The following is a 12,648-nucleotide window of genomic DNA, read 5'->3' as shown; positions in this document are numbered from 1 at the left end:
ATGGGAGAACGGAGGGGTGAGGGGGTACGGGCAGGTGGAGAGGACCTATCCCCTGCCCCCTGCCCGCCCAGTGCTGGGGGCGTCGGAGTGCCCCCCAGCCCTGTCTGTAAAGCCTCCGGCTGGTGCCTTGGGGCGGGTGGCAGGGCAAGGCCGGGCCTGCTGTCCTGAGTGGGCGGCGGCACGTGACCACCTGCAGCTGCAGAGCCTGGCAGGAGGGGCAGCCTCACCAGCTCAGCTGGACCCCGTGCACGGGCCTGGCCATCTTGTGCCCGGCGCTGGTAAAACACCATTTTGTTTCTGCTTCACCATTTGCTGTGCCCGTGGGTTTGCGCTGGTTCCCCTTGAGAGATGTACAACCGGGGGGGCCCCAGGAGACAGACAGCGGACACTCCCCGGGAAGCAGGCTCACTGCCCCTGAGACCCCCACACTCGTCCCTCCTCCACCACTGCCCCCCCATGCCCCTTCCCAGCCCTGGGTGGGGGTGGGAGGGGGGTCCTGCCTGTCAGCGCCGTCCGGGGTCCCCAAGGCCAGCCGGCCCCTCTGCCAAGTGAAGGGGAGCTGGGCGGACGCCCCCCGCCCCCTGGAGCCCGCTCCGATTTGCATGTGAGCGCCGGCCGCCGCGCGCAGAGGCGCCTGGCAGGAGCGCCTCCCGCAGTTGTGCGGGAGAGCGCGGTGCCGCCGGAGTGATTCAATGCGCGAGCCTTCCCCGGGGCGGGTGCGTGCGCCGTTTGGCCATTCCCGAGCCCGAGCCGCCGCCGCCGCCGCCGCCGCCGCCTTCGAGCCCAGCGCCAATTAGCCGGTGCCCGCCGCCGCCGGGGCTCCGCGCCCCCCGCCGCCAGCCCGCGAGCGCCGGGGCCGCCGCCGCCGCCGCGCGCCCCTCGCGCGGGCACCCGGCCCCCGGCCCGGCCCCGCGGCCCGCGCTGCGTGGACACGAGCCCGCCGGGCGCCCGTGCGTGACTGCGCGGGGGCCGCGCGCGCCCCGCTCCCGCCCGCCCGCCGCCCCTCTCGGCGGCCGCTGGAAGACTGCAGAGCGCCCCAGCGGCCAGAGGCAGGGGAGGGGTCCCCGCCACCGCCGCCGCCGCCGCCGCCCCGCGCCACCCGGGCCGCGGGCAGGGAAGATGAGCGCGCCCGGCGCCGGGGGCTGAGGCTGCGCGCTCGCTGCGGGGCGCGCCCGGGATGAGCTCAGGCCCGCGCGGGCGGCTCTGCGCACCTGCCGACCTGCCGGCGGCCCCCTGAGCCCGCGGCGCACCTGGGCTGCAGCCCCGCAGGCCCGCGCTGGCCGCAGCGGGGGGCGCGGCGCCCGGGAGCAGGTGCCCGCGCAGCCCCGGGACCGGGCGGCGGGCAGGTGGCGCGCGGGCGGCCGGGCCGGGCGCAGCGCGGGGGGCGAGGCCGGCGCGTCGCTGGCGGGAGGCCGGGGCACACAGGGGCATGTGGATACTGGCCCTCTCCTTGTTCCAGAGCTTCGCGAATGGTGAGCCTTGGCGGTCGGGATCCGTTGCACGGCTGGCATGGACCTGGCGTGTGCGTGTGCGTATGTGTGTGTGCGCGTGTGTGTATGTGCGCGCGCGTGTGTGTGTATGTTGGGGTGTGCGGTGGCGGCGGCGGCGGCGGCGGCGGCGGCGGTGGTGGTGGTGGTGGATGGTGGTGGGGGGGTGCTGGATGCATCTCCCCATTGGAGTCTCTCCCTTTCCCCTCCTTATCTGTGTTTATATTTTTTTCCCCATGCTTGGGTTTCAAAAATAGACAGAACATTTTAATTTCTTTCGGGGGAGGCGAGGCATCGGGGAAGGAGGCCCCGGGTGGAAAAATTGCTCTGTAATCATTTAAAGGAGCTTACCTAGCAAAGTGACAGATTGGCGCCTAACTCCTGTCCTAGGCAGCTGTCTCATCCGGAATAAACCAGGTTTTTTGGGGGGTGCAGGGTGTGTGTGTGTGTGTGTGTGTGTGTGTGTGTGTGTGTGTGTGTGTTGCGGAGGGGTGGATGGGAAGGCCATATCACCACTTGCATGCATCCACCCTCAGAGGACACGCCATGCCAAGGGCCGGCAGGTGGAAGGTCAATTAAGAGAATTTGCCTCCGGACTCAAGGCTTCCTGGGCTTTCTACACCTGATCAGAAATCTGCTGCACTTGATCTCGGGCAGAAATTATCTAAGGCAGTCCTTAGGAACATCTGTCCTTTCAACTCTACAACCCCCCACCCACCCCTTCCCGGTTTTTTTTGGGGGGGGGGTAGTATCCACTTCTTCATTTATGGAACAATATGCATTGATAAGCATTACATCATCTGGAATGTGAACACATTTTTTTAAAAAAACACCTGTACAGTTGTAAAAAAAAATTTGACGGGGTGGGTGCCGAGGCTGGCATTGCCTTCCTTCCTCCCTACCTACCCCTGAATCCTCTCTTCTGCAAGGCTCCCTGCCTGGGTCTTTGCAAAGCCCCTGCTGTTCGGTGAGTCAGGCGCAATGAGTGAGTGTGCCCGCAGCCGGCTTCTCCTGCCCCCGCCACCGCGTAAATATGAACTTACATGTATGAATGGCTTCCCCCTAGGCGGGTGCGAGAGGAAGTCGGCAGCGTTTGGCATTGCCTGCGAGCAGCTACGGTTTCAGTTCCCTGTTCAGATCTCTGCATCACGAAAATGTGTGACTGGCTGGCAGCTAAAATGAAACCATCAAGCAGAATTCTCTTCCCAGAGACAGAGGAGGGGGTGGGGGTGGAGGTGGAGGGGAGAGGGGGCAGTGTGTGGCCCTTGGAGAAAATGCCAGAAACCCACAGCCATCCGGGGCAGGTGCGGAGATTTTCCTAGAAGATGCAGCAGCAGCAGCAACAGCCCTGGGCTCTCCCTGCCTTGCCTACCCAGAGCCTATTTAAGGAATCTCTCCCTCCACGCAGCGCAGGCTAGAGGCTGGGCCCATTGAAAAACAAATGGCTGAGCCAAGGTGTCTGAGGGAGGAGGGGGTGCTCCGGAAATGGGCAGGGAAATGACCCCCAGCTCTCCCCCAGAGCCGCCAGCAAGTGTTCCGAACTTTCATCCCCAGATTTCCTTGCCATGGCCCAAGTTCCCACAGGACACCCATCTTTCCCAGGGGCACTCAGCTTCTCCGCAGCACCCCTCTGAAAGCTGTGTCAGGGGCGCGGGGAGAGGGGAGCCCTGTTTTAGCAAGTGTGGGGAGCTGGGAGGCCGCTGGGCCATTGCCATGCCTAGAAAATTGCTTCTACAGCTGAAGCATTCAGGCCTAGCTCACCTTGCAGGGTGGCCTCTGGGGATGCTCCCAGAAGGCCTCGCTGGTGAGATGGAGTGTCATGCCCACCCGGCTTGGGGTGGACGCCTCGGGATGACGAAAGAGCCAGGACATCGCCTTGTCAATCAGCATTTTTTTTTTTTTGCAATTTCACAGTTACACATGATAAAAATAGCACGCAAGAATTTCTGGTACAGCCTGATATGGAGATGTTCTGTATGTGTGTTATTTAAAAAAAATCATTTTCCTGCTAAGAAAATGATAAAAGCATATTTAATGGGAAAATCATCTAAAACACAGCAATCTCTTCTTGTTATATAAACCAGGTCTGTGTCCCTTGGCCGGGCTCGGAGGGGGGCGGGGGCGGGGTCAGTGTGCCGTTCTCAGTCCCTTTGGAGCTGATTGATGGTCATGTTCATCACCGAGGTGCAGACTGTGGATTTTACAATGTCAGGGAGAGATGGTCCCTGCAAATGCATATTTGCATGGTTGTATCGTATGTTCTGATTCTGTGCCATGGGACTCTTACATAAAAGTGACCCTTTCTATAGGATCAGTTGGGAGAGAGAGAGAGCCTGACAGGAGAGCTGTTTGGGCAGCGGGGAGGGGAGACAGCTTTCCATAGTTTTTGATGGTGTAATGTCTAATGCCCCCCATATGCCAAGGATGGAACACCATATACTGGTGTCCAGAGGAAATTAGTGCCTGTTCATATTCTCAGTTCATAAGACCGCGCTTCAGAATCGCGTGCTGAAAGGGCCTCCTCCTTCACTCGGGGAGACATGTTTTCAAAAGCAGAATTGAGGTTTACACAGCGCTGGCTGTTGGTCGGCCTTAATTTGGAGTGAGTCCTGCCTGACGTTGGAACCGGAGCTAGGAATTCCTGATCGCCTGGACTGGACCTCCACCAAAATGTCTGCCACACATGTGTAAACAATTGTGCGTTTTTGGGGGTGCTCTTTGCTATTTTGAGGTACTAGAAGCCCCGCCCCCTCACAGGCCTGCCTTCTCCCTGGTCTTTCTCCAGGAGAGTCCAGTGCTGGGCAGGCCGCAGGCAGGCAGGCAGTGTCACCCAGGGGAGAGAAAGGGACGTAGTGAATGAATGACCTCACCTCATCAGGGGCAGCCAGGGCCAGGGACCGACTCCTTGCTCTGTGCTCCTCTGGAAACTGAAATACCCAAAGGAGCCTTGAGCCCAGCTCCCAGAGATGGACATCCGCCCTGAGCCTGTCCACTCCTCGGGGCATTTGGAGGCTCCCTGTTTTCTCACCCTCACCTGTGCTGCCTGCCCCCCTGAGCTGCCCCTTCTAGGCGGGTGGTGGGAAGCAGTGGAGGCCCCTCGGGAAACAGAATCCAGAGCATCCGTTTTCCAGCCTCCCTGCGACTCTCGGGCTGGCACGTGTCCTTCACATGATCTTCTCGGGAACCATGGCAGCTGGGCCATTTTAGGGGAGACCAAGGTGCTCGGCTGGGGGGAGGGGCCGCGTGCCTGGGTCCCAGCTGGGGAGGGGGTGTCTTTGTGGGAGCCTCTCCCCTGGGAATCGGATGCCATCAACTTGGGGTTTCATTTTATTGGAGAAATGGAGCTTTGTCCGCTCCGGGCACCTTGAGGACTTGGGGATGATTGTCATTGAATTTGTGTCGAATGTCTGAAAGTGAAAAACGTTGTCAGGCGAATAATGTCGGGCCTTCCTCCCCTCCCCCACCTCCCCTGGGTTCCGGATGCAGATTGGAGTCCTAGCCTTGGATTTTAGGGGACGTCTAACATCTCGGGGTCGCTCAGGCCCCAGCCCTAGGCCTCTGCAGGCACCCAGAATGCCGGGCCGACCTTTGCTAAATACCAGCCTGTCGCCATCTCTTGTGTGCACTGCTGGATGCCCCTCGGGGGTGTGACTACAGCCCACTGTTGTCTGGAGAGCTGGGAAGTCCGGATGAGGGTTCAGGCAGCCCCCTGCAGGGGGAGTGGCTTGTCTAAAAAAAGAAAACGGTCTGTCTTGGTCCCTGGGTCTCCGGGCAGCTGTCAGAGTGTTTTATCACAGATGTGCCGGGCTGCGGGCCGGGGTGTGTGCTAGTGTGTCTCGAGGAGACTCGGCATCACTGTGCGGTGAAGCCGGAGGTGGGGGGCGGGGGGCGCAGAGACAGAGACACGGAGATACTCATCTGATGGCGAGACCTACCTGTGGATGCTGGGAGGGCGTTGACATTTTGATCTGAAAAGCAAATTAGGGATTTCGCATTTGCAAAATTGATGGCAATCACATTTCACAAAAGCATCCCAAATTTCACCGAATCGTCCAATGAGATTGGGGAGGAGCCTGGGTATTCTCTTGGGGACAGTAAAATCCCGGCCACTTGGTCTGAGGTCTGCCTGCGGGCTCTGCTTTGGAATGCAGCCCTCCCTGGGCCCTGGGCTCCAGCCGTGTCCCCGCGGGGCCTTCTGGCTTCGGGCCACCCCCACCTCCCCATCTGTGCTGCCCACTGCTGCGGGGGCCCGCTCAGTCCTAGCCGGGGAGCCCGAGGGGGTGCTGCTACCTGCCTGCTGACTGTACCTCTGCCTGGGGACACTAGTGGGCGGCAGAGGCCCGGCCACCACGCCGGGCGGGCGTTCAGCAGAGCTGCTCCATGCCTGGAGGGGAGCCTCCGGCTGGGCTCAGCTTCTGGAACCCAGGCAGCCTCTTCCCAGAGACCCTGCCTCTGGGGAAGCCCCCAGAGGTGCTGGCAGCCCCCCCCCCCCCCCACGCGCTCGGGGTGTTTTGTTCCCAGCCCACCCAGGGAGCACTGGTTTCCTGGCAATATTTGGAAATCTAGAAGATGCAGAGGAAGAAAAGAGGAAGGGCAGGGCGGGGCGCGGTGCTGAGGAGGCATTTGTAAACCTCCTTCCCACTGGGCAGGGGAGTCGGGCCACCAAGGCCCCCGGGGCAGCCCCAAGCATCGAGCAGTGGTTGGGCTGACCTTCCTGTGTCATTTCTGGAGGAAACCAGAGCCACTAGCTCCCTCCTCTGGGCGCTGGGAGCCGGGATCAGGGGCTCCCCCTGGTACCCCAGCTCACCAGCTCACCTGGGCAGGGCTTAACCCTTCACTTCCCAGATAGCTGGGCCCAGACGGTCTCCCCCTTCCTCTCCCGGTCCTTCCTTCCAGGATTGGTCTCCTCTGCTGCTCGGAAAAGACCTCCCCCAGAGTCAAAGTCGCATTTCCCTGGGCTGAATTCTGGGGTAAGATAAAGCAGCCAGGATGGAAGGTTCCAGTGATACCATCCTACCCACCACTGTGCTCTTGTGAACACCCAGGCTGAAGGGAACTTCAGGGACTTCTGGGGGAGGGGTCACACACCATCCCCCAAGGTTCCAAGAAGGAAACACCACCAGCAGCTGCAGACAGACACTGCCCAGGCTTTGGGTTGGGGGTGGGGGGAGTGTTGCTGCCACAGATGTTTGGAAGGACTCAGTTCAGAAAGGTTAGACCCTAGCACTGCCCTGCTGGCAGAGAGATAGGACAGTAGGGAAGGTGCTGCCTTGCATGTGGCTGGCCTTGGCTCTGTGCACAGTGCTCACCTTGCATGCAGCTGGCTCTGCCTCAATGCATGGTGCTCATCTTGCATGTGGCTGGCCCTGGCTCCGTGTACAGTGCTCACCTTGCATGCGGCTGGCCCCAACTCCATGCACAGTGCTTGCCTTGCATGCGGCTGGCCCTGGCTCCATGCACAGTGCTCACCTCTTTTTCAGCAGTATGACCCTGGTTCCATTCTTAGCACCACAGAGTTCCCTGAGCATCTCCAGGGTGACTCCGCAGCACAAAAACAGGAATCAGTCCTGAGCACCACTACCAACCCCCCAACAAAGAACAAGAACCGACGCCCTGGGATGCTCCCCTGTGCTGTGCGTGGCAGGGAGGGGGACTGGGATTATTTGGGGTCGCCTCCTCCACTGGGTGGTGGTCAACTGGTCAGGGTGCTGTGACATGCGAGGGCTTTAGAGCTCTGCAGAGTGGCTCTGTTCACTGTCCCTGACTCAGGGGGTAAAGAGACAAGAGGAGGGGCAGGCTCTCCCCCTCTCCCATCCGATCCCCGTTTCTTAAAAAAAGATTCGTACTTTTGTCTGTTGGGGGCCCTATCTGGCACTCCTCAGGGCTGGCTCCTGGCGCTGTATGCAGGGACCCCTTCTGGTGGGGTCAGGGAACCCTATGGGGGGGTCCAGTCCGGTCAGCTACAGGCAGGCGAGTGCCCTGCCCACTGTGCTCTCTACAGACCGATCCCTTCTAGCTTTCCTGGCTGCATTTGTGTTTGCCTCTCGTACTGTAAGCTACAGGGCATGAGGGGTGCCTCAGTTTCTCCCCTCCCAGCCTGACCTGCAGACTGCAGAGTGGGTCTGAAAGCTTCTCTTTTTCAGCAGTAATGTCAGAGCTCTCTCTCTCTCCTTTCTCTCCCCCTCTCTCGCTCCCTCTGTCTCTCCCTCTCTCTCTCTCCCCCTCTCTTGCTCCCTCTCTCTCTTTCTCTCTCTCTCTCTCTCTCTCTCAGCACCCCTGAGGACGTGCATCACATCCTGAAAACCAGAGATGTCAGACCTGGCCTGATTCTCCTCAGGGCTTCTAGAAATCTATTTCTTCACCAAAGAGTCTCCCAGTATTTTTTTTTTAAGATAAAAAAGATCATACTCCTGTTTTCTTCAGAATGTCATTGATTTCTAGACTTTTCTTCCTCTTTGTTTTTCTTATTGAGTAGCAGAATCAAATGCAAAACTTGGTTCCTTCATCAAAGTCCTAAGACAGGATTGTGTTTTCCTCATTGAGAAATGTTGGTTTTCATGGAAAGGATCAAGTTAGGTGTGATTTGCTTATGAACAGAGGTGGTGTTTAGCTCCTTCTGATTTCTGGGGGCTCTGTCCGGGTTCCGCGTGGATCCATCCTTGTGATTTTTCCTCAGCCATTCAGTGGGCTTGAGTGTCTTGGTGGCTGAGCCCTGGATTATGTTCACGGCTGTCACACCTTAGGGGGGTGGGGCTTGGCAAGTTCTATGCGGAGGAAAGGACCAGAAAACAGCGGCTCCCGGGAGAGTTAGAGTGACAGGGATTAATGAATCTTGCCTGCATCCTTATTTAAGTTATTTTTACGTTGAAGACAGTGAGTAAGATCTGAGAGTGAGCCAGCAGTCCTATTTATAGAAAGCTGCTTCTCACTGCGGCAGGCAGTTGAGAAAGCTGCCGGAGAAGACCTGGGCCATCGCCCCCAAGCTGCAGTGGCATTCCTGTTCCCTCCCCTCCTGCCCTGCACAGACTCTTCGGGGGAGGGGCAGGGCATATCGAGGCTGTGGAGATATGGAGGGATCACTTGGGAGCCTGCAGAATATTCTAGAACAGCTCTCTGGGCCGACATCTGTGTCAGGTTTGGGAGGCGTGTAAGCAGCGTGCATATGGGCTCATCTGCCCGCCGACCTGCCACTTGCCCGTCACCCATGTCTGGTGTGTAGAGCGTGTTGGGATACATGTGAACAGAAGGTGGAGTTGGGACCATGGGTTCCCGGCGCTGCCCCCCATGATGTGGCCACCAGGGAGAAGGATTATTTGTTTTTGCTTTGTTGCTTTTTGGGTCACACCCGGTGATGCACAGGGGTTCCTCCTGGCTCTGCACTCAGGAATTACTCCTGGTGGTGCTCGGGGGACCATATGGGATGCTGGGAACCGAACCCCGGTCAGCTGTGTGCAAGGCAAACCTCCCTGCTATACTATTGCTCCAGCCCCTGCAAGACCTTTCTTGAGGATGCTCCGCCACAGAAAAGCAGGGTCGGAAAGGCTGACCGCATGTGTGGAGGAGAGTGCTGACGAGAGAAGGAGCAGGTGAGGAGTTTGCAAGCAGTTCAGACGTCTGAGTTGACCCGTTTTTGGGTTTTGGAACTCAATGTGGTGGCTGGCGTTTTCCGTGTGATCAGGGTCCCGACACTCAGGCGGGGCCTCTCTTCCTCCTGCTGCTTCTTCTCTCCCGGACACATTCCTTCCTCCCTCCCCCACCCCACCCACTTCTAACGGGTCACGTCTTTCTCTAAGAGCAGGGTCCTCCACTTTGAAAACACCGCTGGCTTCCAGGTTGACTGTCTGGATAGGGCCAGAGAGCTAGGCCAGGGGTAAGGTTCTTGCCTGGCATGTGACCCACCACCCAGGCCTGAGTTCTGGCACCCCAGCCACAAGTGACCTTCAAGGACAGAGGCAGGAGGATGCCATGGTCACAGCCAGAGATGGCCTCCAAACTGAAAGGTGTGAAGAGAAAATCTGGACCGAGGTCAGTGTTGACCTGCAGAGCACGCCACCCCACCGTGATGGGTGTTGGCCTTTGGTCTGAGGCTGAAGCATTTGGAAAGCTGGCTGATTCATAGCCAGCCTCCTCGGGCTGTGGGTGGGAAGGCAGAAGGTAGTGTGGAGGATTTTATTGCTGCCTTTGAGTCATCTGAACTTTTTTTTGGGGGGGGCGCTTTTTGGGTCACACCTGGCGATGCACAGGGGTTACTCCTGGTTCTGCACTCAGGAATTACTCCTGGTGGTGCTCAGGGGACTATATGGGATGCTGGGGATTAAACCTGGGTCGGCTGCATGCAAGGCAAAAGCCCTACCTGCTGTGTTATCGCTCCAGCCCCAAGTCATCTGAATGTTGCCCTTAATAAAAATTATTTGATTTGAATTTTGTTCTTGTTTTAGTTTAGGTAGATTGGTTGTAGTAGTATTAACATTTATGGTTCTTGATGTTCAAAGTTCCGGCATCTCACCAGCACCGAAGAGCCCAGTCCCATCCAGAACTGTCCCTCTAGCCTCCCTGGTCCTCCTCTCCATGCTGTCCCCACTGTCCGGTCACCTGGATTTTGGAATCTCGATCCCAGGTTATGTCTGCTCCCTTGTCTTGTTCTTGGCAGGCCACAGATGAGATCATCTGGCTTTGGTCCTTCTGTCACTGACTTCTGTCACTTGACGTGATGCCTCAGTTCCAACCCCACTGCAGCAGACTATAAGATCTCATCGCTTTGTTTTGTTTTGGATCACACATGGCCATTCTCGGGGCTCACCCGATCTCTGCTCTCATGGATCACTCCTGGCGGGCTCAGCACCTGGCAGGTGCTTGGGGATCAAACTCAGTTGGACACGTGTAATAAGACAAGTGCTATGCCTGCTGTGCTGTCTCTCTGGTCCCTGGTCTCATCTCCTCTGACAGCTGCATAATATTCCATTGTGTATGTAGGCCATGACTTCTTTATTTGTTCATCTGTCCTTAGACATTTGGATTATATCCATATCCCATCTGCATTTTAAAATTTTTATTTAGGGGCTGGGGCTGGAGTAATAGCACAGCAGTAGGGCGTTTGCCTTACAAGCGGCCAACATGGCCGACCCGAGTTCGATTCCTCCGCCCCTCTCGGAGAGCCCGGCAAGCTACCGAGAGTATTTGATATGCCAAACACAGTAACAACAAAGTCTCCAATGGAGACGTTACTGGGCCCGCTCGAGCAAATTTAGGGGCTGGAGCAATAGCACAGCAGGTAGGGTGTTTGCCTTGCACGCAGCCGACCTAGGTTTGATTCCCAGCATCCCATATGGTCCCCCGAGCACTGCCAGGAGTAATTCCTGAGTGCATGAACCAGGAGTAACTCCTGTGCATCGCCGGGTGTGACCCCCCCAAAAAAAGCAAATAAATTTTTAATTTAATTTTATTAAGGCACTGTGATTTACAAAGTTATAGTTGAGTTTCAGACATGAAGTGTTTTCAACACCAATCCCATCACCAGTATTCACTTACCTCCACCTGTGTCCCCCCATTCCCTCCCATCCCCCAGCCTGCCTCCTTAGCAAGCATATTTTTGAGTTTGGTTATTGTAGTTTAGCTTTCATACTGACAGTGTTGTTAGCTCTGTGGTTTGGATACGTGGATATGTCACACTCTACACCACTGATGTATCTCTGGGGCCACTGACTCCGGACTTCAGTTCCTGTGATCTCCTAATAACCTCTTTCTACTCCCCTCCCCAGCCCCCATCATTTCTTTCCTTCAGTGGAGGGTAATCTAGGTATTGCCCTTTGATAATTTGAATCCCCTTGGCCTGTTTCCTCTATTTCACAGGAGAATGAGATGATCTAGGTTTTGTCCTTCTCCTGACTTACTTCACAAGGCATGAGATCCTCCAGGTCAATCCAAGTTGCAGCTAGTTGCAGGATTTCCTCGTTCCTTGCAGTTCATGATGTTCTGTTGTGCATTTACACCACACCTTCATAATCCACTCCTCTGTCACTGGATACCTGATCTCATTCCATGCCTGAGTGCTGCAGTGAACAATGGTGTGAATATGTTCTGCTGAATGAATGTCTTTGTGTCTTGGTGGTAGGTACCAAGAAGTAGAGCTGTTGGGTAGGCAAGTCTATTTTTACTTTTATGGTTCTTTCCTATAGGATTGAACCAGAACACACTTACAAGCAGTGAATGAGAGTTCCTCCTCACCACATCCCCACCAACACAGATGGGTTTCAGGTTTTCTGATATGTGTCATTCTCACATCTGTGTAAGGTGATAGCTCACTGGCATCTTGACCTAGATTTCCCTAATAAGATATAATGAACATTTTTTTTTAAAAAAAGAATCACTGTGAGATACAGTTACAAAGCATTCATGTTTGAATTTCAGTCATACAGTGATCAAACACCCATCTCTCCCCCAGTGCACATCCTCTACCACCAATGTCCCCAATATACCCCCCTTCTCCAACCTTCCCCCTGCCTCCATGGCTGACAATTTCCCCCATACTCTCTCTCTACTTCTGGGCATTAGTGGTTTGCAATATAGATACTGAGAGGCTATTGTGTTTGGTCCTTTATCTACTTTCAGCGCACATCTCCCATCCTGAATGATCCCTCCAACCATCATTGTCTTAGCGATCCCACTTCTATTCTAGCTGCTTTCTTCCCCAGCTCATGAGACAGGCTTCCAACTATAGGGCTATATTCCTGGCCCTTGTGTCTACTGTCCTTGGGTGTCAGTCTCGGAATATGGTGGACACTTTTCATGTGCCTATTTGCTTTCCATTTGTTTTTTTTTCAGAAAAGTGTCTGTTCATTTCCTTTCTCTTACAAGGTTTGTTGTTGTTGTTGTTGTCCATCTTTGTGAGTTCATTATATATCTTGAACAGTAACCCTTTATGTGATGTGTTGAGTGCAAATGTTTTCTCCTATTCAGCTGGGTATCTTTTAGTTTTAGCACATATTTCTTTGGCCATGCGGAAACTCCTTAATTTATTGCTGTCCTATTTTTTTTTTTCTGTTGCTTTTGCCAATGGAATAATACCATTGAGAACACGTTTGAGGTCCAAATCTTGGAGAATTTTGCCTATATCTTCTCAGTGTATTTTACAGATTCTAGTCTGATCTCAAGGGATTTGATC

At 55.8% G+C, this 12,648-nt stretch overlaps 1 protein-coding gene across 3 annotated transcripts in view; it reads left to right on the top strand.

Moving 5' to 3' along the window:
- Positions 1-1,029: 1,029 nt before the first annotated feature.
- DSCAM (DS cell adhesion molecule) overlaps positions 1,030-12,648 on the top strand; it is a 647,956-nt gene continuing 636,337 nt past the window's right edge. The window contains exon 1 of one of the 3 annotated variants that reach the window (XM_056119327.1): positions 1,030-1,472. In XM_056119327.1, the coding sequence (XP_055975302.1) occupies positions 1,430-1,472 (43 nt within the window). In that variant the 5' untranslated portion in view covers positions 1,030-1,429. The remainder of the gene's footprint in view (positions 1,473-12,648) is intronic. The other 2 variants (XM_056119326.1, XM_056119325.1) reach the window with 2 other exon arrangements.

The sequence above is a fragment of the Sorex fumeus genome, unplaced genomic scaffold (assembly GCF_029834395.1).
Source record: "Sorex fumeus unplaced genomic scaffold, SorFum_2.1 ptg000041l, whole genome shotgun sequence".
NCBI classification, from domain to species: Eukaryota; Metazoa; Chordata; class Mammalia; order Eulipotyphla; family Soricidae; genus Sorex; species Sorex fumeus.
Note: the sequence above shows the minus strand (reverse complement) of the source record. Positions and strands in the feature narration are given on the sequence as shown.